General features: G+C 38.1%; 1 protein-coding gene and 1 non-coding gene across 4 annotated transcripts in view; one reads left to right on the plus strand and one right to left on the minus strand.

Moving 5' to 3' along the window:
- The window catches only part of NFX1 (nuclear transcription factor, X-box binding 1), a 57,996-nt gene that overhangs the window by 18,697 nt on the left and 16,636 nt on the right, over positions 1 to 22,663 (plus strand). For 2 of the 3 annotated variants that reach the window (XM_016222940.2, XM_016222939.2), the window contains exons 6-13: positions 1,389 to 1,460; positions 2,996 to 3,135; positions 5,959 to 6,058; positions 6,145 to 6,362; positions 12,165 to 12,262; positions 16,075 to 16,105; positions 19,610 to 19,692; positions 20,640 to 20,748. In XM_016222940.2, the coding sequence (XP_016078426.2) occupies positions 1,389 to 1,460; positions 2,996 to 3,135; positions 5,959 to 6,058; positions 6,145 to 6,362; positions 12,165 to 12,262; positions 16,075 to 16,105; positions 19,610 to 19,692; positions 20,640 to 20,748 (851 nt within the window). The remainder of the gene's footprint in view (positions 1 to 1,388; positions 1,461 to 2,995; positions 3,136 to 5,958; positions 6,059 to 6,144; positions 6,363 to 12,164; positions 12,263 to 16,074; positions 16,106 to 19,609; positions 19,693 to 20,639; positions 20,749 to 22,663) is intronic. The other variant, XM_016222942.2, reaches the window with a different exon arrangement.
- LOC148091838 (small nucleolar RNA SNORA29) lies at positions 19,023 to 19,162 on the minus strand. The gene has a single exon (XR_015715457.1). It is a non-coding gene; the product is annotated as a small nucleolar RNA SNORA29 (small nucleolar RNA).

The raw sequence follows: 22,663 nt of genomic DNA on the forward strand, positions 1-22,663 counted from the left end.
CTGAAGTTATTTAAATGTGCAGCCATGAAAATAGTTTCACCTGAAAAGGTTGAGGCATATCATGTGAAATATAACTATTAAATAATGATAATCATCTTTAAACACACACACATGTTTAAACTTAAGTCTTCTGTGGGTTCTGTCTGTCAAAATGCGTCACCTTAGAAGACTAAACACTTGTTCCTTATTGTTACCAGTGTTTAGAGCACATTTAAGAATTATCAGAACTAATTTAGAAGTCACATTAAAAAATCCAACCAGACTTTATAGGCACACCTAGTTTTTATACCAAATTCTATTAACCTACGTGATTAATTAGACTTGGCTTGATTGACTTTCAGTTCCCAAAGGACTGTAATTTGCCATTACTTAGAAAGCCCCAGCCTCCCAAAAAAAGTTATCATAGAAGATTCCACAGTGTTTTAAGTAGTGGTATTTCTGAACAGGTGTGTAATTTACCAGGGTGTCTGCTTTGAAAAGAACAGTATTTATTTAAATATGTACAGTGGTACCTCGGTTTTCAAATGTCATCTGTTCCGGAAGACCATTTAAGTTCTAAAACGTTCGAAAACTGAGGAATCAACAGCCGACAGCTAGGCCTCAGGATCTTGCCCTCAGCAGAGGCCGTGTGGCATGTTCGACTTACGAGGCATGTTTGAAAATTGAAGCATTTACTTCCCGGTTTATGGTGTTCATAAACCAAAATGTTCGTCAATGGAGACGTTCAAAAACCAAGATAACACTGTAATTCCATTTTGTAATTTTTTTCTTTGGTGTCTTTATATCATAGCTCCTATAAAAAGCATTCTATTCAGAGATCTAATTGTGACCTATAGCATATTGCTAAGCCAAATTCTTTCCATGAGTCCCTTTCTCCTTTGTTCTCTCCGTGTGTTACCAGCATGCCTCCCTTCATGTCATCCTTTTACTATTCCCATCATTAGCCCATTGTCGGTTATTATTTCACTAGCTGATAAGAAAATGTCTATACTTCTCGTGGACCTAGTAGCTTTGAGCTCTATTATTTTGCTCAGGTTCTAAAGGAGTCCATTGGCCGTCCTGCCATTCACCTGAGTGGCAAGCAATTTTTATCCCTGCACAGTGCACTAAGTGGGCCAAGACAATATTTGGAAATGTCACCTCTGACTATCAGACCCAAATAAAACCAGCATTTTGACGTGGGCTTTACTTTTCTGGCTAAGTATTCTAAGATGATTATATAAAAATGTTTTTGTCTTTGTTTAAATAGTTTAATCAACTTTAGACAAATACTAAAATATTTCATAGTAGATTCGTTTGTTGCCATATAAAAATGGGAGTCAGCTGGAGCAGCTTTGTTCAGGTTTGGTTATAGGTATGATTTATTCATCTAAGGTTTTCTTTTTTAGTCTCTGCCATCCTGGACCTTGCCCACCCTGTCCTGCCTTTATGACTAAAACATGTGAATGTGGACGGACCAGGTAAGGTTAGAATTGTACTCTAAAGAGGACTCATTTTTCCACATTGATGATTTATGTGTGAATTTCTAAAATAAAAGATTAGTAGGTAGGTGTAAATAGTACTTATTTACTACCATTAATAAATAAATAGCAGGCATAAATTGTACTTTTCTGCAAATAGTAGTTTCCTTTGCTGCCTTGATCCTATTTTGCAGTCTTATAAGTGATTAAGAAATTATATGCACAGTGAGATTACTTATTGAAAAGTCAAGGTGACAGGGACTTTTTTCTTAACCTCTCTACTGGGTGAAAGAATCAGGAATTAAACCCAGGACTTTTTAGGTCCAGAAGGCAGGAACCATTCACCTGAGGCTAGCACAGTATCTGGCAACTAGGAGGTTTTCCGTGAATATTGTTAAATGAAATAATAAGTGATCCCAGAGCCTGCCCTTTTTCATTGCAATACAAGTTCTGCATTGTCAGTGCAAGGATCACTGATAACTATAGAGTGCCTCTGAGGTCTAGTAAGACCATAAAATGACTTCCAAACCACCTGATGAGATGGGATCATGCAGATTTTCAATAATATGCATTTTAATGCGTACTGAACTTAATGAGGGTAACAGTGTAGCCTGAGAGTCATATACAAGGGCTCTATGTCAGAAAGACCTGGTCCGACCTGGGTTTTCCCACTTACTAGTTGTTGACCTGGGCAAGTTGCTTGGTCTCATTGAGCCTCATTCTCTTATCATAAAGTAAAAATGATAGTGTTTTCCTCAAGGAATTGATGTTAGCCATGATGCTGAGCACTGGAAACTGATCATGTTAAGTACATAAGTGACTTTTTAAAACAAAATGTATAGTTGAAGTAGGAGTAGAGGTAGAATAAAACTCTTCATGTGGGAGAGTAGACTCCAAGCTCTCTAAACCATTAAGCTGGAAAGAGACCTGAAGACAGTTGTCTGAAAGCCCTGGCCTCATATCCTTCTCAAATCAGGATGTTTATTAGAACAAAGCCAGAATGATTTCCCCATCCTGAAACAAAGTCACATATAGTATGTTCTTAAGTATTGTAGCTGCATAAAATGCCAGAGTGCCAAGACCCAGGAGAATGCCATGGTGTGTTCATTCTGAGAATCTACCTTATTAACTATACCTCTCCAACTTCCTTACTACCATCTATAAGTTACTGTGGGAGCTCCAGGCCCTTTCCCCTCCGGCAGTCTGCTTCATTGGAACTCAGAAGAAATTGCATATAACAAAAGCTTAGGAGTAGCTTTCAGTTCCTCACTGATCAGAAAATAGGGGACAGAGAAACGCAGAATAGGAAATAAGGAAAGCAAAGGAGGAAAAAGAACAAAGTGAGAAGGGGAGAGTAATTGAGGCAATAAGGATTAGGGGAGAGAAACAAAGAAAAAGTGGGGGAAATGGGGCCAAGAGAAAGGTTTGGTAGGTTTTGGGGGAGGGCTTGGGCTTTGGTACTAGTTTAGCTGTCACGCAGGAACTTAATGTCCAACATTAGACCAATGCTGTCTTTATATCTACTCTCTTTACAGGCACACAGTTCGCTGTGGTCAGGCTGTCTCAGTCCACTGTTCTAACCCATGTGAGAATATTTTGAATTGTGGTCAGCACCACTGTGCTGAGCTGTGCCATGGGGGTCAGTGCCAGCCTTGCCGGATTATATTGAACCAAGGTAAGTGGTGAACACACTATCCAGCAATACTTGTGTACTTTTTTGGAACCTTATTTATGGTTTTCTTTTCTTTTTTTAATATGTTTTTATTGATTTCAGAGAGGAAGAGAGAAGGGGAGAGAGATAGAAACATCAATGATGAGAGAGAATGACCAATCCGCTGCCTCCTGCACGCCCCCCACTGGGGGTCGAACCCACAACCCAGGCATGTGCCCTGACCCGGAATTGAACCTTGATCTTCTGGACCATAGGTAGATGCTCAGCTGCTGAGCTATGCTCAGCCCGGCTCCATTGATTTTTTAGAGGAGGGGCAAGGAGAGAGAGAGAGGGAGAGAAACATTGATGTGGCAGAGATACATCAATTGGTTGCCTCCCACCTACACCCCTACCAGGGCTGGGGATTGAGCCTACAACTGAGGTATGTGCCGTTGACTGGGAATCAAACCCAGGCCCCTCCTGTCCAAAGGCTGACACTCTAACCACTGAGCCAAACTGGCTAGGGCCCTGTTTCACTCTTTACACAAAAATTAATTCTACATGGATCACAGACTTAAATGTAAAACACAGAAAATAAAGCTTCCAGCCCAGCCAGGTGTGGCTCAGCGGTTAAGCGTCGACCTAGGATCCAGGCAATCAGGGTTCGATTCCCGGTCAAGGCACATGCCCGGGTTGCGGGCTGCAGCGGATCAATGACTCTCTCATCATTGATGTTTCTGTCTCTCTCTCCCTCTCCTTTCCTCTCTCTGAAATCAATAAAGATATATTTAAAAAAGAAAAAAAAAAAAAAAAGCAAGCTTCCACAAGAAACTGTAAGAGAATATTTTCATGACTTTGGGTTTAGGCAAAGATGTATTGGACAGAGCAACAAAAAGACTAATCATAAAAGAAAACACTATTAAGGCTTTTACTCAGCTAAATCAGTCTTTTTGTACAAATTTGAATGGATCCCAATCTCTTCTTTTCCATTTTTGTGTAGTTGATTTTTCAAACTCAGTTGAGGACTTTTTATTTGTCTGCATTAAATATCTAGCAAAGTATTTTGGCCATGAGTATAGTTATCTTTTCAAATTACAATTCTCCTGGGATCCCTTTCAGCTTTATTTAGACTTTTAATAAGCATTCCTTCTAGGTCTTCATTCCTAGGTTGATTAAAATGCTGAACAGGTTAAGGCTGGCAGTAAGACCTTCTTCTAGACTGTCTTTGGTTTCTTAATATTCTTTAACCAGCTCCACCCAACTCTTCTGTCACCAGCTCATAGTTCTGTCTCCTGTGCCTAAGCATAGCAGAGCTTTTTAGTATTGTGCTCATATTATTTCCTGGTTGATTTAGGGGCTCCATTTTGTTAAAATTTTCTGACCCTTGATTCTTTTATTCACAGCTGTGTACTCATATCTCTGAAAAAAGCCTCTGTTCTGTTTGAGCAGAAACTTAGCAAAAAAAAAAAAAAAAAAAAGCCTGCTTGCAGAAGTTCCCATTTGCTGGGGTTTGTTTATCAGTTCATTGATTCCAAAAATACTGATTGAGTTTTTTCATCATCTATATTAATTCATCCAATAAGTATTGAATGAATGAGCGATTAGATGAATTTGAATGAATGAATGTGTTTTAGAACAGGGAATGAAACTGCACATATACTTACGGAAGATGTAATGTGTATGTGTGTGTGTGTGTGTGTGTGTGTGTGTGTGTATATATATATGTTTTTATTATTTTTGAATTTATTGAGGTGACATTGGTTAATAAAATTATATAGTTTTCAGGTGTACAATTCTATAATAAATCATCTATATATTGTATTGTATGCTCATCACCCCAAGTCCAGTCTCCTTCCATCACCATTTATCCCTCCCATAAAATACTTTTTATTATGAACTATACAAAATCAAAACTCCAAATAAGTACTGCTTAAAAGATGCACTGACATTTATATTTCAAAATAACGCTATATAATTAGTTTTTTTAAATCTGAGCTAGTACAATATCATTTATCTTTACTAAGACCAAAAACAACCGCAGCCACATTAATACTTGATAGAATTTTGATGTCTGATAATCCCTGTGTATCAGACAGCATCCAGTTAAAATATCAGTATAGCTTTCATTCATCAAAGGAAATATTTTACTCAAGTTCCCAAAACAAATTTGAGGAGTTATGTTGGGTTTGAATTGAAGAAAAAGACCCAGTTAAAATACTGAAACAAAGTTTTCTTTTGGTGGAAGCTGAAATTGGTGTATACATTCTAATCAAAAATCTATTCCATGTGGCATTTTTAAAATTTTTAAAAATACCAGGCCAAACCCTTAGCTCCCTTCACTGCTTTTGCTTTCCTTTTCCCCTTCCCTGTCTTTCACTTTGCCTTCAGCCTTTTTTCTTTGCCTCTGGTTTATCCATATGGAGGACTGTCCATACTGGTCTAGAAGACTTCCTATTTCTCTTAATATCAGACTCCAAATTTTTACTCAGTGTGAATACTTGAACATGATTACTTCAAATTCAACTCACAATCCTTGGTTTTCAATTATGGCCTTATGGACCAGATATTAGTCTCTTAATGTAGAGGATTGCTTCACTTTAATTCTGTTTTCAGGATATGCTAAGAGGCACCATGAGATACTGACAGAGTCTAATAAGGATTTTTTATTTCCTCTTATGACGAAGCTCTTAGGTGGGACTTAGAGCTGCTGTCTAAGCCACATTCATTTCTGCATCAGGTCTGATCACACTAATGAATAGTATTTTGTGTTTCCCTATAGATTATTTGGCATATTGTAAGAACCCATACAGGTTACTAATCTCTTGTTTTTGAAATTGTGTCCTAAAGTATGCTACTGTGGCAGTACCTCCCGAGATGTGTTATGTGGAACGGACATAGGAAAGTCTGATGGATTTGGGGATTTTGGCTGTTTAAAGATATGTGGCAAGTAAGGTTTTATGTTTTTTCTCAGTTAGAATAAAGCTGTATTTTTTTAATGTAACGATTGTATAACAGTGTTGTTGTTTTTAACAGGGACTTGAAATGTGGAAACCACATGTGTTCTCAAGTGTGCCACCCTCAGCCCTGCCAGCCATGCCCACGACTCCCCCATCTGGTGCGCTATTGCCCTTGTGGGCAAACTCCTCTCAGCCAATTGCTAGAACTTGGAAGTAGTGGTCGGAAAACGTGCATGGATCCTGTCCCTACATGTGGAAAAGTGTGCGGCAAGCCTCTGCCTTGTGGTTCCTTAGGTAACTAGTAGACATATGAATATAAATGTTTGGCATCTAATGACTACTTAAGCAAAATTGTTTTAAACTCTAGTTACAACATTATAGGTTTTTTTCTAAATATTAGGATCAAATTTGGATGGGCACATTTTCTTCCCTCCTCAAAATATAGTTATGAAAACTCACATTTACCCAAGTGATTTCTCTTTCTGATTTGGATCTTTTATTGCTAACTCAGGTCACTTGTGGTGAGATACTGTTCTATTCTGGGGTGGGGGAGGGTATCATTTCTCTTAGTAGTTTACACTAGTGTGAACTCCAGATATACTTTTACTAATCCAGGGTTTAATTAGTGTTTAAAAGCATTTTTCTATAACAAGAACATCTTAACTAAAATTCTAAGTACACTAAAGCTTTAGCCATTTGGACCACTCAAGAAATGTCATTCTTTATAGCTAAGTTTCCCATCTAGCGGAGGATAATACCTCCTGAGCATAATTTTATTATTTATTTTTATTTATTTATTTATTTTTAAATATATCTTTATTGATTTCAGAGAGAGGAAAGGAGAGGGAGACAGACAGAAACGTCAATGATGAGAATCATTGATGACTGCAGCTCGCAACCTGGGCATGTGCCCTGACCGGGAATTGAACCCCAATCGCCTGGATCCTAGGTCGGCGCTCAACCGCTGAGCCACGCTTGGCCGGGCCTGAGCATAATTTTAGATAGACATTTTTCTAAAATTCTCTTCTTTAAACAGCAGTAATTGAGATAATTTATTTCCCGTTGTTGACCTAGAGTCATCATTTTTCTGAACCATCATTTTTCTGAATACAGCGATGTCCTCAGGGACTGCTGAGGTTTCTCAGGTGATTTCCCCATACCAATGTGCAGTTTGAATTGTTTCATCTATTTGTTAAAACTTTTTGTTGTTTTCCTTATCAATGCTTGTTCTACCTTTAGTGGCTCTCCTTTCTGACTTGTGGCTCCTGATTACTTGGATATAGAAACCAGAAAAGGCTTTTTGGAATTATCTATAAAGTAGTAGTCTGATTTTCTAAATGTGACTTTCTACGGGAGTCCTTGGGAAATATACGTGTACAGTTTTGCAATGACCTGGCAACTTCTCTTCTAAGTGAGTGTTCTGAGGCTGTGTGCTTAGAAAAATGAAAGTGGGCAATGAAGTCTGAATCAAAGAGGTGTTCCTGTAACTAACTGTGATAAAGCTAAAATCTTTAGGTTGGATTTGCATTTTTATCAAAAAGAAAGAGTTCACACTTCTTCCAAGTACCAGCAGGAACCAGTAGGAGCACCCTACTTCTGTTTTTCAATCTGATTTTAAAATTATATATAGAAGAAAAATGTTCTCTTCTCATTTTAATACATGTTCCAACTGCATTAGGAAAATCAGTTGTCTATTGGTTCTCCTTGTCTACTGTGAAAGTGTATCTTCAGATAAACCCTGTGAGATGGAGATCAAATGACTTTTAAATCAAGAAGGATGGTAAAGATCTTCCTTTTCAAAAAGCACATGAGTCAGTTGTGTAAGAATTTCATATATAATCACCAGAAATCCTACCCTTAGGCTAAGATATCTTGTTGACAATGAGAAAAAGAGGAAATGTAAAATGGGTAATGCAAAAGGACTTGGGCAAGAGAAGGATAGGAACTATCAATATGAACTTACCTGGGGGTGAGAGAAAACTAGGTCAAGGGATTCAAGGGTAACCACTGCAATCCTGGCAAACTTTTAAGGAACTAGGCTGAGTTGGATTGGGAAGCTCAAAAGCAAGCCCATGGCTAGTGGTAACAATGGCTCTCAAGTTTATTCAGATCTGGCATATCTGTAGAAAGCTTGTTTAGGTCTTCTAGTATCTCACCCAGCAAGAAATTTCCGTTCTAGACATTTAGCTTTAGTACAAGAGACTCTGGCGTTCTGCTTTCAGGATGGTAGCATTAGCAGCTACTTGGACCCATTCCCCAGCAAAACAAGCAGAGCTGGCGAAAACTATTAAAAAAAATAACCATTTAAAGTCTCTGGAAATTGTCCTTCAGGAATACATCAATTAAGTATTTATTGAAGAAAATCTACTGAAAATAAGAACAGCAGGAATCGGCCCACTTCCTCCTTCCTTTCCCTCCAACCCCAGCTTTGTGCTTAACAAAAGCTTCATTCAGTATGAGCGTACCCAAGAAAACAGGGCTTCCTCTGCCCTCAGCTCCTAGTCAAGAGTTTTTCACTGGGTGAAGCAAACTACCAGCATTTCTCATCCCCTCTAACTCCAAGTTAAAGAGGCTAGATTTCAGGTAAGCACAGCTGAGAGGTTGGGGGCTTTCTTCCTTCATACAGCCCCACCCACGAGTTGGAGGCTCTAGCCCAGCCACAACAGGTCAGAATACTGGGCCCCCATTCACCCTCACCCTTACTCACTTGTAAGGCAGAGGTTTCACACAAGGAGAGTTAAGGTAAGAAAACCAAAGGCTAGTATCGCATCTAGCACCCAAAGTAGTGGCTGAGACTTCCCAGGGGAAGAGGCAGTCCATAAGAAGACAAGCTCCAAAGTATTCCCCAAAGGAACTGACTTTAATTTGAAACAGGTGTAGGGGAAAGTTCAGGCCTAAAGCCCTTTAGAAAACAATAACTCCTCTTAATTAAGAGCGACAAGCTAAACTACAGGCCAGTTAGTTCACCAGAAAAAATAAAAAAACGGGAAGAGGTAGCTAAGAGGAGCCTTCCTGGGGTCAGAACAGACCTCATAGATTGGCCTCAAAGACTACCCCTGCCCAGATTTCCTTGGATCAGACTGCTGAGTGATTTATGCCTCAAGGCATTGTTGAAAATAGTAGAGCAACCAGTCAGCAATTAGTGGATCCTCAAGAGTGAGGGTAATACCAAATGAGGCAGACAGCTTAACAGATCAGGGAAAGAGAGCTCTGCTAAAACCATTGTCATCCCAGGGTGACTGCACACCCCAAGACTCTGCAATCCAAAGAATGACACCAAACACTTCACACCATAGGGACAATAGATTTCACTAAAGTAGCCTAAACAAGTCACAAAACAAATAAACAAGCAAACAACAAAAACACTGTGGAGAGAGAGAAAGCTGTATCCAGAGTTGCTACAAACAAATATATTACCCAAAATGTCTGGTTTCTAGCAAAAATTATGAACTATACAAAGAAATGGGGAAAAACACAGGCAACAAAAAGTTTCTATTTTCTCTGAAAGTAACCTGTGTCAGATTTAACAAAACCTTCAAGGTAGCATGTTGAAAGAACTAAAGGAAACCATACTTAAAGATGTAAAGGAAGATATAAAGACAGTGTCTCATCAAATAGAGAATATCAATAGAAATAGAAATAATAAAAAAGAACCAAATGGAAAATCTGGAGTTGAGAAGTTCAGTAATTGAGACGAAAAACTCATTAAAAGTGCTCAACAGTAGATTTGAGCTGGCAGACAAAAGGATGAAATGAATGTGAAGATACATTGATAGAGGTTATATAATCCAAAGAACAGAGACAATAAAATGAAGAAAAATGAACAGTGTATCTTTAAGCACACCACATATACAGTAGATGACAGTAATACCAGGAGGGGAGAAAAGAGCAGAAAAATATTCAAAGAAACTAGCTGAAAACTTTCAAAATTTATTTAAAAACATTTATATATCCAAGAAATCCAACAAACTAATAGGGTAAATTCAAAAAGCTCCACACAGAGACAAATAGTAAAAATACTGAAAGCTTAAGACAAGGAGAAAATCTTTTAAATAGCAAGAGAAAAATGACTCAAGGGAACCCCTATGGGATTAACAAAGACTTCTCATCAGAAACGATGGAGAACACTACATCACAACCAGAAAGCAGTGGGATGACCTATTCAAAGTGCTGAAAGAAAAAGACCTGCCAACCAAGAATCTTATATCCAGCAAGACTGTCTTTCAAATATGAAGATAAAAATGGAGAATTTGTTGCTACTTTACCATAATACTAAAGGAAGTTCTTTAGACTGAAAGCGAGTAAACCCAGATGTAAATTCAACTCCGTATGAGAAAAACAAAAAGTAAAGGTGTTACATAATTATAAAAGACAATATGAATGCATATTCTTTTCTCAACTTATTTAAAAAGCAATTATATAAAATAATGTGCACATAATTCAGTTGTTTGGCCTATAATGTGTAGAAATATATCTGATAAAAACAGCACAAAGGATGTAAGTGGGATCAATATTTTATTGGAGTAAGGAAATGATACCAGATAGTAACTCAGATTCACAGAAACAAATTAAGGAAACAAGAAATAAAACAAACTATAAATATATCCTGTTCTCTTTTCTCAGCTTCTTTAGTACACCATAACATTATATAAAGTAATAATTACAGCAATATATTATTGGGTTTGTAACATATATATATAGATGTCATATGTATAGCAATAATACCACAAAAGAGAAGAGGGAATGCAGTTATATTGGAATAAGTCTTCTATATCTCACTGGAATTAGGTTAGTTAATTAAATCTGGAGCTAATTAAATTCTGATAAGGTACATATGGTAAGCCCTAGAGTAACCGTTAAGAAAATAACAAAGATGTAGTGAAAAATACTATTAAAAGAAAAAATTGTTATAGGAGAAAATATTCACCTAATGCAAAAGAAAGCAGTAAAAGATGATTAGATTAACAATAAAGACTGTAAGTGAAATGGCAGGCGTAAATCCAGTTATCAGTAATAATGTGAATGGATTAAACAATTAAACAAAAAAAAATCATCAAACCAAATTTAGAAAATAAAAAGCAAGACCCAACTATATGCTACCTTCAAGAAATAGACATTAGAATAAAAGCTACAGTTAGGCTGAAGGTGTTCCCTGAGGGGTCCTTGAAACAGGACTTGTCCTAAACCTCGTTTAGCAGAATAAATGTCAGGCCACCTATCACAAGATGTTCACAGAGCTCAAGTCAGTGAGATTATAGATCATAGCTTCTGATTTTTTTTTTTTAATTGAGTTTTAGAGAGAGGAAGAGAGACAAATAGAAACACCATCGATCGGCTGCCTCCTGCACGCCCCCTACTGGCTGGCAACCCGGGCATGTGCCCTGACCCAGAATTGAACCTTTACCTCTTCATTCCTTGGTAGATGCTCAACCACTGAGCCACAACAGCTGGGCAGCTTCTGATTATTTTTGACCCCCAGATGATTTTTAGTCAAGAGCACTTCAGTAGAGTCACCCATGGCTACAATTTTAAGGAGATCCAAGTGTAACCTGGAGACTTGGGGCCTAAATAAGGAAAGAGACAGGTCTGTTCTTTTTTATTTTTTTTTAAATATTTTTGTTTGTTTTTGTTTTGTTTTTGAGAGAGAGAAGACGAGAAAGGGAGAGAGAGAAACAATGAGAGAAACATCGATGGGCTGCCTCCTGCGCGCCCCCTAGTGGGGATCAAACGCATAACCCGAGCATGTGCCCTGACTGAGAATTGAACTGGGGACCTCTCAGTGCATGAGACAGTGTTCAACCAAATGAGTCACACTGGCCAGGGTGAGACAAATCTGTTCTCTCACTTCAGCAAAGCACCATGCAGCCCAAAGCATATTCCACTGACTAATGCTGGTCCCTGGCCTTGCTGGAAAAGGTCCAGCCTGCTAGATGAAGGGAAGATAGGGGAAAAGGCATTAATGATATCCTCCTTCCCTCAACTCTGATTCTGGAGTTGCAGGGAACAGAGGTAGAAGACCTATGTGGCTAGTGAATTTGGGAGTCTGCAATGAGTAGTTGCAATTTTCATTTCTAGCTCTTTTCATTTTTATTAAAGATTTCATTCATACCTGTGAAAAGCTCTGCCATGAAGGAGACTGTGGACCATGTTCTCGCACATCAGTTATTGCCTGCAGATGCTCTTTCAGAACAAAGGTAAATCCTAAAAAATGCTAGTTATTGCCCCCAGTGCCTTTTAAATTGGTGATTATGGAAGGGGAGGAATCAAAATAATCTCAATTTTATTCCTGTCATACTATGTATGATTCATTCAGTTCAGCCAATGTATACTGACACCTACTAGGCTAGGCATCTGGGGTGGAAAGGGGATCCAGCTGTAAAAGCTCAGAGGCCAGTCATGGGGATGAGACACGTATTCAGATAGTTTTAACGAATCAAGTGGGATAATGCTAGATGCCTGAAGAGAAGAACAATAGCACTGCTGCAAAGAGTTAACTAACTAAGAAGTTAGAGGGAACATAGTCCACAAGATTGCCCTCACTTCTGACACCCACTGCAAGAGTTTAGACAGCTGCTGAATTAGATAGAACAGTCCACATGACCGCCTCAAGGTTTGATAATTTACTAGAAGGACTCACAGAACTCAGTGGAAGCTGTTCGAGTCATGATTACAGTATATTACAGGGAAAGGATACAGATTAAAATCAGCTGAAGGAAGAAGTATGTGGCAGAGTCCAAGAAAGTACCAAATGTGAAGCTTCCAGTTCTCTCCCCACGACGTTGAAAAAGAGTTACTTTTTCAGTATCAGTATGTATAAATGGAGTATTGCCAACCTGAGAAGCTCACCCAGTTTTTATTGGGACTCCATTGTGTAGGCATGATTGACTGCCAGTATAGCTGATCTGTGTCCAGTCCTTCCAGAGGTCTGCTGATACTGTGTGACCCAAAGCTCCTACCCTAAATAACATCATTGGTCTTTCTAGTGTGGCCTGCCCCCACCCTAAGACTATCCAGTGTGGCCAGCTTGTACTGTGAATGATATTATTACACTGTATGACCCAAGTCACTTGTGACCCAAGGCCTCAGTCATACAGTGACACTCCTATCAGGCATGATATTCTAAGGGCTTCTATATTACCTCCCAAAAGCCAATGACAAAAGTCAGACCTCCTTTAGGTAATGATTATCCACTATACAACTGTTTTATAAGTTGATAAATATAGTCAGTTTGTCTACATTCTGCACTGGGCAGTTTTAATTGGACTTTGTGTTATAAAAGGGGTTTCTTATCATTTTGAAATTAGGCCATAGTCCCCATTCCTATGTTGTAACCAGAAGAGGCAGGAAGCCTTCCTGCGGAAGTCTTTGGGTAATCAACTTGAAGAACAAACTGAATGTTGATGTATCCTGCTCTCTGACCTACTGCTAGTCACTTCAGTGCATATCGGCACCTGTCCCAGCAGAGCACAGGCCAGGGTGGAGACAGAATTCTGAGCAGTTCTGTTTCTTAAATGTAGCCCAATGTCTGGGTATCAGCTGACTTGCAAAGGTTTCTGAGAATATAAGTTGGGAGATACATTAATAGTTAAGCATCAGAATAAGAGAAATGTAAAAGTACAGTTTACATGCAAAAGTTAAGTGAGCATTATGGGGGTTTTTTTGTTTCTTTTTTTTTTTTTTCTCCTTTTTTTAAAAAAAACACATATCTTTATTGATTTCAGAGAGAGGAAAGGAGGGGGAGAGAGAGAGATAGAGACATCAATGATGAGAGAGGCATTGATCGGCTGCCTAGCCCGCAACCCGGGCATGTGCCCTGACTGGGAATCGAACCCTGATCTCCTGGATTCTAGGTCGATGCTCAACCGCTGAGCCATGCCCAGCTGGGCTTGTTTATTTTTTTCTGAAAGGAACCACAGAATACATGGCAGAAAGGTGTTTTGAATGTCAGGTACGGGGCCACTTTATGCTTTGTAAAATACAAGCTTGAAGACTGAGATGCTATGATTTAGTAATGGCAAGTTTAGTAATACCCAGAGGTGTTCTTTTTTTTTGAAGATATCTTTATTGATTTCAGAGAGGAAGGGAGAGGGAGAAAGAGAGTTGAAATATCAATGGTGAGAGAGTCATTGATCGGCTGGCCCCTGCAAGCCCCCAACTGGGGGTTGAGCCCAAAACCTGGGCATGTGCCCTGACCGGGAATCGAACTTTGATCTTTTGAATCCTGGGTCGGCGCTCAACCACTGAGCCACGCTTGGCCAGGCAGAGGTGTTCTTTGTGACAAAGAATCACAAGCAATGTTGGGACACATGAGCTTGAAATGGCTACTATCAATTTGCTTCTTTCTCCCTAGCAGTCCCTTCCTCGTTCAGCTTTTTTTTCTCATTCACTCTGTCCTCACTCCCTCTAATAGCGGGCCCCATGACAGTGAGTGTATTCTTAAAAAGCTATGTGTAAATTTTAATCACTTTGGTGGGAGCCTGAGAAATGTATGGTATATCTTACTACCTCTTTACAAAGAATACTGTACTTAAGTTCTTATTGGTAATTCGTGTTGTGGAGATTTATGAGAGCTCTCCTTTCCCTAAAGTTGTAAATACCACTCCAGTATGTCATTTCCTTTGTATAATCCAATGTTTGCATTAATTGGAAAATTCACTCAGACAATTTCCTGAGCCACTTTTGCTTTATATCTCTAGAGAGCATATGGGGAACTTTTTCATATCATCAAACCCAGCCAACTCATTAATTTATCTAAAACTTCTTCTAGCCAAAAAGATTCAATTTTTTAGACCTCTTCACTTCTGTTATCAACTCGAGTAGCTGCTCTTTTTTTTTTTTTTTTTTTTTTTTTTTTTTAGTTTTATTGGTTTCAGAGAGAGAGGAAGGGAGAGCGAGAAAGAGATAGGAACATCAGTGATGAGAGAGAGTCATTGATAAACTGCCTCCTGCATGCCCCCTGCAGGGGATCGAGCCCGAAACCCTGGCATGTGCCCTGACTGGGAATCGAACCTCAATCTCCTGGATTGTAGGTCAATGCTCAACCGCTGAGCCATGCCGGCTGGGCTAGTAGCTGCCCTTTTTTTTTCAGGGTCATGTTCGCTAAGAAGGAATGTTTTTATCATTGCTTATTTCTGAGTACAATGCAACCTGTAAATGGCATCAAAGCCAAATACAGATGTAGTTGCTGGACAGCCAGCCAGGCTCACTCTACCCCAAACGACTGACTTGCTCCCCACACACCAGCCTCACCACACATGTTGTTTAGAATCATGCCTCAGCAACACTACATGTGATAGACCTTTGGAGCCATTCACACAATGGAAACAACAGAAATAAAACTTTGAATGCCAAAGGTGTACTGTATTCCTACTTTGCTGCAGTCTAGCTAGGTTGTCAGGGTTGCTTTTAAGTGTATAGAGTTGTTTGCCCCTGCATTAAATGGCCCCAGATTGTTACATATTTTCAATTCTTACATCTGTTCCTTTTTTACTTTTTCTGTTGTATGTACCCTTAATAGGCAGTTATTTCTCTCTTTTTTTTTTTTAATATATCTTTATTGATTTCAGAGAGAGGAAAGAAGAGGGAGAGAGATAGAAACATCAATGATGAGAGAGTCATTGATTGAGCCCACAACCCGGGCATGTGCCCTGACCAGGAATCGAACCCGGTCGCCTGGATCCTGGGTCGACACTCAACCGCTGAGCCACGCCCACCCAGGCAGTTATTTCTCTTTGCTTTGCCTACCTTTAGCAGCCCTTCTTTCCATTCAAATTTTATAATACCTAATCTGCTGTGCATTTGGAGGCCAGACCACAGAGATTGTTACAATTATATTTGCATGAAAAGTTAGTAAACCTGGGGCCCTATTGTGAGTCAAGTATATTAATATAGGGACTGGGCTAATCTTGCTCCAGGTAGGTGAAGTTGTTACATTTAGCATTATAATATAGTTATTTTGTTTCATTTATTCTTAAAGTAGTTACTGTTTCTTTTTCTTTTTCCATAGGAGCTTCCATGTACCAGTCTTAAAAGTGAAGGTATGAGTGGGAAGGAGCATGAGGGAGGGAACTTTCTGGGGGTAAAGGTAGTGTTCTGTAGGATTATGTACTTGTCAAAATTCAGCAAAGATACAATTAACATTTGTTCATTTCATTGTATGTAACTTTTACCTCATAAGAAAAGGAAGAATCATAAATTGAATTCTAATTAGTGAAGTGCTGAAATTTTTAGGGGACACGTACTCATGTTTGCAGCCTACTTTGAAATGCATTAAAAAAAAGTGAAATTGTTGGGTGGATAGAAAGTAGATATGTGGAAAAATAACTAATGATAGAGTCTAGGTAGTGGGCATATGAGTGTTTGCTGTAAAACGCTCATCTTTTTTATATGTTTGAAAATTATTTTATTTTATTTTTTAAAAATATATCTTTATTGATTTCAGAGAAAGGAAAGGAGAGGGAGAGAGAGAGACAGAAACATCAATGATGAGAGAGTCATTGATCAATCTCGCAACCGGGCATGTGCCCTGACCGGGAATCGAACCCAGATTGCCTGGATCCTAGGTCGATGCTCAACCACTGAGCCACGCCTGGCCGGGCTATATGTTTGAAAATTTTAATAATAAAATATTGGTCAGGAGAAGTGAAGGTAAATAATATCTAATAAACTTTTTTTTTTTTTAAAGATTTTTTTATTGGTTTTTAGAGAGAGAGGAAGGGAGAGAGAGAGAGATACATCAATGTAAGAGTGAAACATCAATCAGCTGCCTCCTGCACACCCCCTACCAGGCTTGCAACCCAGGCTTGTACCCTGACCTGGAATGGAACTGGCAACCTTTTGGTGCATGGAACAACACAGAACCAATTGAGCCACACCAGCCAGGGCTAATGAAGCAAAATTTTTACACAGACTCCGATGCTTGATCCCCTTAAAGTTTGATAGGATATTGGAAACCTGGAACAGGGACTAAGCCAGCAGCCTTCTTAACATTGAATATTGTTTCTTCCTTTGTCCTTGATCCTGATGTCCCATTATATTATGGTTCTGTTCCTGTTTTGCTAACCATTACAGTCTTTTGTTTAAGCCACCTTGAAACCTTTTTTGAAAAGTGATAGAAGACAAATGTGTACAAAATAAAAGCTCTTTCTCTGGTCAGGAAGAAAGCTAATTGGTTTGGATGCTTCTGACTGCAAACCCAAGGAGAAGTGACTTTAGCAATAAGTGAGCTTACTGTCTCACATAACAGAAAGTCTGGAGGCAGAACAAGTCCAAGGTTGTTTAATTCTAAGCTCAATGATTCCAAGATTCAGTTCAACTCCTTTATGATTTTCTTGGTTTTCCCCTCATTGGTATAAAGTTAGCTACGTCAATTCCACACATTGAGTTCTGATCCAACAACATATAAAGGAAAGAAAGGGAGATTCTTAAACTTCTCTTTCTTTTTAAGAGCAAGAAGAGTCCTAAAAGGCTCTCAAGCCCTGGCCAGGTGGCTTGGTTGGAGCGTCATCCCATGCACCAAAAAGATTGTGGGTTCTATCCCCAGTTGAGGTGCATGCGGAAGGCAACCAAAGATGTTTCTCACGTCAGTGTTGCTCTGCACCCCCCCTTCTCTCTCTCAAAATCAATGAACATATCCTTAGGTGAGGATTCAAAAAAAAAAAAGGTTCTCAGTATACTTTATATCACATGCTTCTGCCTGAATCCTTCACTAACCAGGGGAATGGGATTATCATGACAGACTAGACTAGTCAACATACACCTCTGAAACCCAGGAGCCCATGGGCGCCCAATTTCCGAACAAAATTAAGGACCTGTTAACCTGAAGAAGGTGGAGAGTGGCTGTTCAGAAGCTAACCAGAAATATCTGCCTCAAAACCTCAGTCAAAATTTTGATTATTAAAAACATAATTTGAAAAACTTACATTAATGCACTTTGAAAGTGAAAATACACCCTCACCCCATTTTCCCCTGATGAAATCACTATCATTATTAGTTTGTTGAATATGGGTCCAGATATATTTCTGTGTTCACACAGACATGTACACATGCTAGTATAGTTTTGGTTTCCCCTTTAAACTTATGTTCATACTAAAAATACTGTTTATAATTTGGGTATTTTTCTCCTTGATAATGTGTCAAAGACATTTTTCCATATCAGTGTGTATTGCTCTCTGTCTTACAGAGTATTCCCTATGTGGGTATACTATAGTATAGTTCATTATTTGCCCTTTTGGTGGCCATTTAGACTGTCTCCAATTTTTTTACATTACAAATAATGCAATAACCATTTTGTCCTACTTTTTAAAACTTTCACTTATCATGTTTTCAAGGTTCATCCATATTGTAGCACATCAGTACTTCATTTCTCTTTATGACTAAATAATTCCATTGTATAGATATACGTACACAATTTGTTTATCCAGTCATCTGTTGACGGACATTTGGGTTGTTTTCCTCTTTTGGCTGTTGTGAATAGCACTGCTATGAACTTTTTTGTACACAAGTCTTATTTATATAGCTGTTTTAAATTCTTTTGGGTCTATACCTAGGTGTGGAATTGCTGGACCATATGGTAATTTTTAAGAACTGCCATACTGTTTTCCATAGTAGCTATACCATTTTACATTCTCACCAGCAGTGAGGGTTCCAATTTCTCTCTAACACTTGTTATTTCCTGTTTTTATTTTCATAATTATTATTATGTCTGTCCTAAGTGGGTATGACGTGTTATATATTGTGGTTTTGATTTTCATTTCCCTAATGACTAATGATGTTGAGCTTTTTTCATGTACTTGGCCATTTGTATATCTTCTTTGGAAAAGAGTGCTCAAGTCCTTTACCCATTTTAAATTGTATTGTTATTGAGTTGTAAGAGTTCTTTATATATTTTGGATCCTAGGACCTTAGGAGCCATGATTTGCAAATGCTTTCTCCCATTGTGTGTTGTCTTTTCACTTTTTTCCCTTCATTCATCTCATATAGGAGGAGAACACAAGTAAATCCTCTCTCTTCAGGTCATGGCAGTTTTAATCGGTCTCATAAGCACAGCCACTAACATCTGTTATTAGGAGAAAATGTGGGAGTCAAATGGGGAAATCTTTTTACTTTCTTGAAAGTGTCCCTTGATGCACAAAAGCTTTTAATTTTGATGAAGTCTAATTTTTGTTTGTTGTTGTTGTTGCTTGGGCTCTTAGTGTCCTGGCTTTTTCGAAAGTATATCTGTAGGAAGAATTCTTTAAAATGGAAATTACCATTTAAATTTTTAATAGATACATATGTACTCCAAAGGTTTATACTCTTATCCACTAAGTATGCGTGCCTTTTCTTCACACCTTCACCCATACTATATATTAATTAGTCTTCCTGTTTTCTGTTTTTTGACAATCTGACAAGTGAAAAATGGTATCTTATTTTAATGTGCCTTTTCACTATAACATTTTTACCACTTATTTATATTATTACCTTTGTATTTCTTAAGCCTGTAGTCATATATTTTTTAATGAATGCTTATATCCTTTGTTTTTCTTTTTAATTGGCCACAGCAGATGCTACATTTATGTGTGACAAGCGGTGTAACAAGAAACGGTTGTGTGGACGGCATAAATGTAATGAGATATGCTGTGTGGTAAGTGGACCTATCATTAGACACAATCAGATTGCATTCATCTAGGGGCTGGGCTTCTGGAAGCCTCAGCCATCTGAAATGCAATGGAGATTTAGAAAACACTGGAAAGGGTCCCCTGAGCAGGAGTCAGAGAGCTGCCCAGATCAAACTGACCTCAGTAAGGTTAAAATGCCAGCCAGTGGCAACACAGAGAAAGAGAAAGAAGAAAGACAGAGGCCTCAGGCCCCAGAGCCCAAGATAGTCACTATATGAGCATACAGTTCTCTATAGGAGATTGTGTGCTATCTCAGCACACAAACTGGCCTGTCCTTACCAACTAGGGCTTCAGGTTTCATTTACTCCTTGGGTCAAGTTGGTAGGCAAAATAAGTGTGGCATTTTTGAAAGAAGCAAGTTTTAGCTATCTGAAATACTCACTTCTATGGAACTAAATAAAGGAAGCACTTCGTACTGTGTTATCTTGTTGTTTGTGCATGCCCGTGAGCACATGTGTGTTTACAAGGTAATAGTACAATAGTGAGGTAGTGCATATATACACATATACACACATGTATGTGTGTATATGTATATATATATAAAAAATATATAATTGTTACTTTTAAATTTTATTGACATGAAGAGTGATGGAATTGTACACTATATCAAGACTTATTTATAAACCAGTGTTTGAAGGAAAGGCTTCCTCTTGTTATTGAAAATTTCTAACATATACAATAGCAAAGAGACTAGTCTGAGTCCCATATACCCAGTATCCAACTTTAGTAGTGGTCAGCTCATGACTAATCTTGTTTCATCCACATCTCCACTAACTCCACCTCCCCTGATTATTTTGAAGCTAATCTAGACATTTCATCCGTAAATGTAGAGAGCTTTTTTTTAAATTATTAATCTTGTTTATGGATAATAAAATAGAGATAATTTTGTAAACAAATGTAACTCTCTTCCTAGGATAAGGAGCACAAATGTCCTTTGATTTGTGGGAGGAAACTCCGTTGTGGCCTTCATAGATGTGAAGAACCTTGTCATCGCGGGAACTGCCAGACATGCTGGCAAGCCAGTGAGTGTCTTCACTGTATACTTTATTATAAGAAGTTTTTAGAAACTTAGGCATAATATATTTTGAAAGAATGATATGCTTAGATTAGTATGAATTACTGAACTAATAAGCCTTAATATTTCAGATATATTAAGTTTTTTAAAATAGTTATTCCTAGTGCTGTATTGTTTTCCCTGAATGTACAAAACTTGGGATGTAGGCAGTGATCCTAAGATGGAGTCTGGTTCATTAATGGGTACCTCTTTTGCTCTCTGCCTCTTTATATATTATAGACCCAGGTCCTGTCCTCAGTAATTATTCTTTCTCTATATAGAGGTGGGGAACATCATTATACAGCCCGTGAAATCATTCACTCTGGTCCTGCCAAGGCAACCTCAGGTGGAACTCGAAATTCAGTAAATCTAGGAGCTTTTTTCATAGCCAGTTTTTAAGTTGATAATTTTGTATGGCAAGCAAATGATGTTATAAATATCCAAATGGCCCTTGGCAGAAAAAAGATTCCCCACCCCTTCTCTTTATCAACAATTTTCAACCTTTTTCATCTCATGGCATGCATAAACCAATTACTAAAAATCTGCAGCACACCAAAAAATATATTTTTTGATGATCTGACCAAAAAACAAAAAGGTATAATTTTGATTGATTTACAGTAGGACACAACCTTACGCTACGTGACCAGTAAGATGCAACTCTTATATTACCTATATATTTATGGTTCAAGACAGGGCATTCACACCAGACAGCTATTGTTGTGTTGGCTGTTGTCATTTTTTTGACAGTCTAAGGGAAAAAAGGTCAGTGCCCCTGACTAAATAATCAGGTATTGCATGTTTTAAAAATTCTTGTGGTATATTGGTTGAAAATCACTACTCTATATTATTAGCAGCAGTTTGCAAACTTTTTGACCATAGAACTTATTTGCACTCTTAACATTTATCAAGAACCCTAAAGAGCTCTTTTTATGTGAGTTATAGTTATTAAATTTTCTTTTTTTACTGTACATTCCATTTCCTTTTTGTTAAATTTTCATTTACATTTCATGTCCTTTCTGTTTTTATAGTGTTTGTCTATAGATTAAACAGTACATTAGACATGTACTGTATGTAGAAAAGGTTAAAATGGAATCATTTGGGAGCCTGGAATGGATTAATTCAATTTACATTATTTCTAATGGGATAAAATGATTTGATTTTCAAACAGCCTTCTGGAACAAATTAAGTTTGAGAACTGAGGTTCTACTGTGTATTTATCATATGGGAAATTAAAACTGAGAAATTTTTAAAATACTGATTTATTCATTTTTTAAAAATTGTAATTATCTATTTCATGCTAACATAAAGAACAATTATTTATTTATTTTAATCCTTACCCGATGATATTTTTTCCATTGCTTTTCAGAGAGAGTGGAAAGGAGGAAGGGAGGGAGGGAGGAAGAGAGATAGAGAGAGATGTAAGAGAGACACATTGATTGGTTGCCTCCTGCATGTACCCCAACCAGGGCTGGGAATTGAGCCTGCAACCCAGCTATGTGCCCTTGACCGGGAATTGAACCCACAACTCTTTAGTGCACAGGCCTATGCTCTAACCAGCCAGGGCTTAAGTTTTTTTTTAATTAACCAATGTCACCCCAATAAATTTAATGAAAATTAAAAAAAAAACACAGATTCAAGATTATTTTTTTACTGCTTCATCAAGGACTTCCTTAAGTGAAACTGACATTTTTAAATTTACTCTAAGTGCTTGGCAATGAAAAATACAATGATTATAGTTTGATGCTCCTTCTTTGATTTACACTAAGGCCATGGCAGGTTTTTTTTGCTTTTGCACCAACAATGCAAGTGTGAACATAGTGGAAAAAGTAAATAATATCTTAGTATTATGAAAACAATTTTGACCTTGTGGACTTCCTAAAAGG

The sequence above is a fragment of the Miniopterus natalensis genome, chromosome 12, assembly GCF_054644295.1.
Source record: "Miniopterus natalensis isolate mMinNat1 chromosome 12, mMinNat1.hap1, whole genome shotgun sequence".
In the NCBI taxonomy this organism is placed as follows: domain Eukaryota; kingdom Metazoa; phylum Chordata; class Mammalia; order Chiroptera; family Miniopteridae; genus Miniopterus; species Miniopterus natalensis.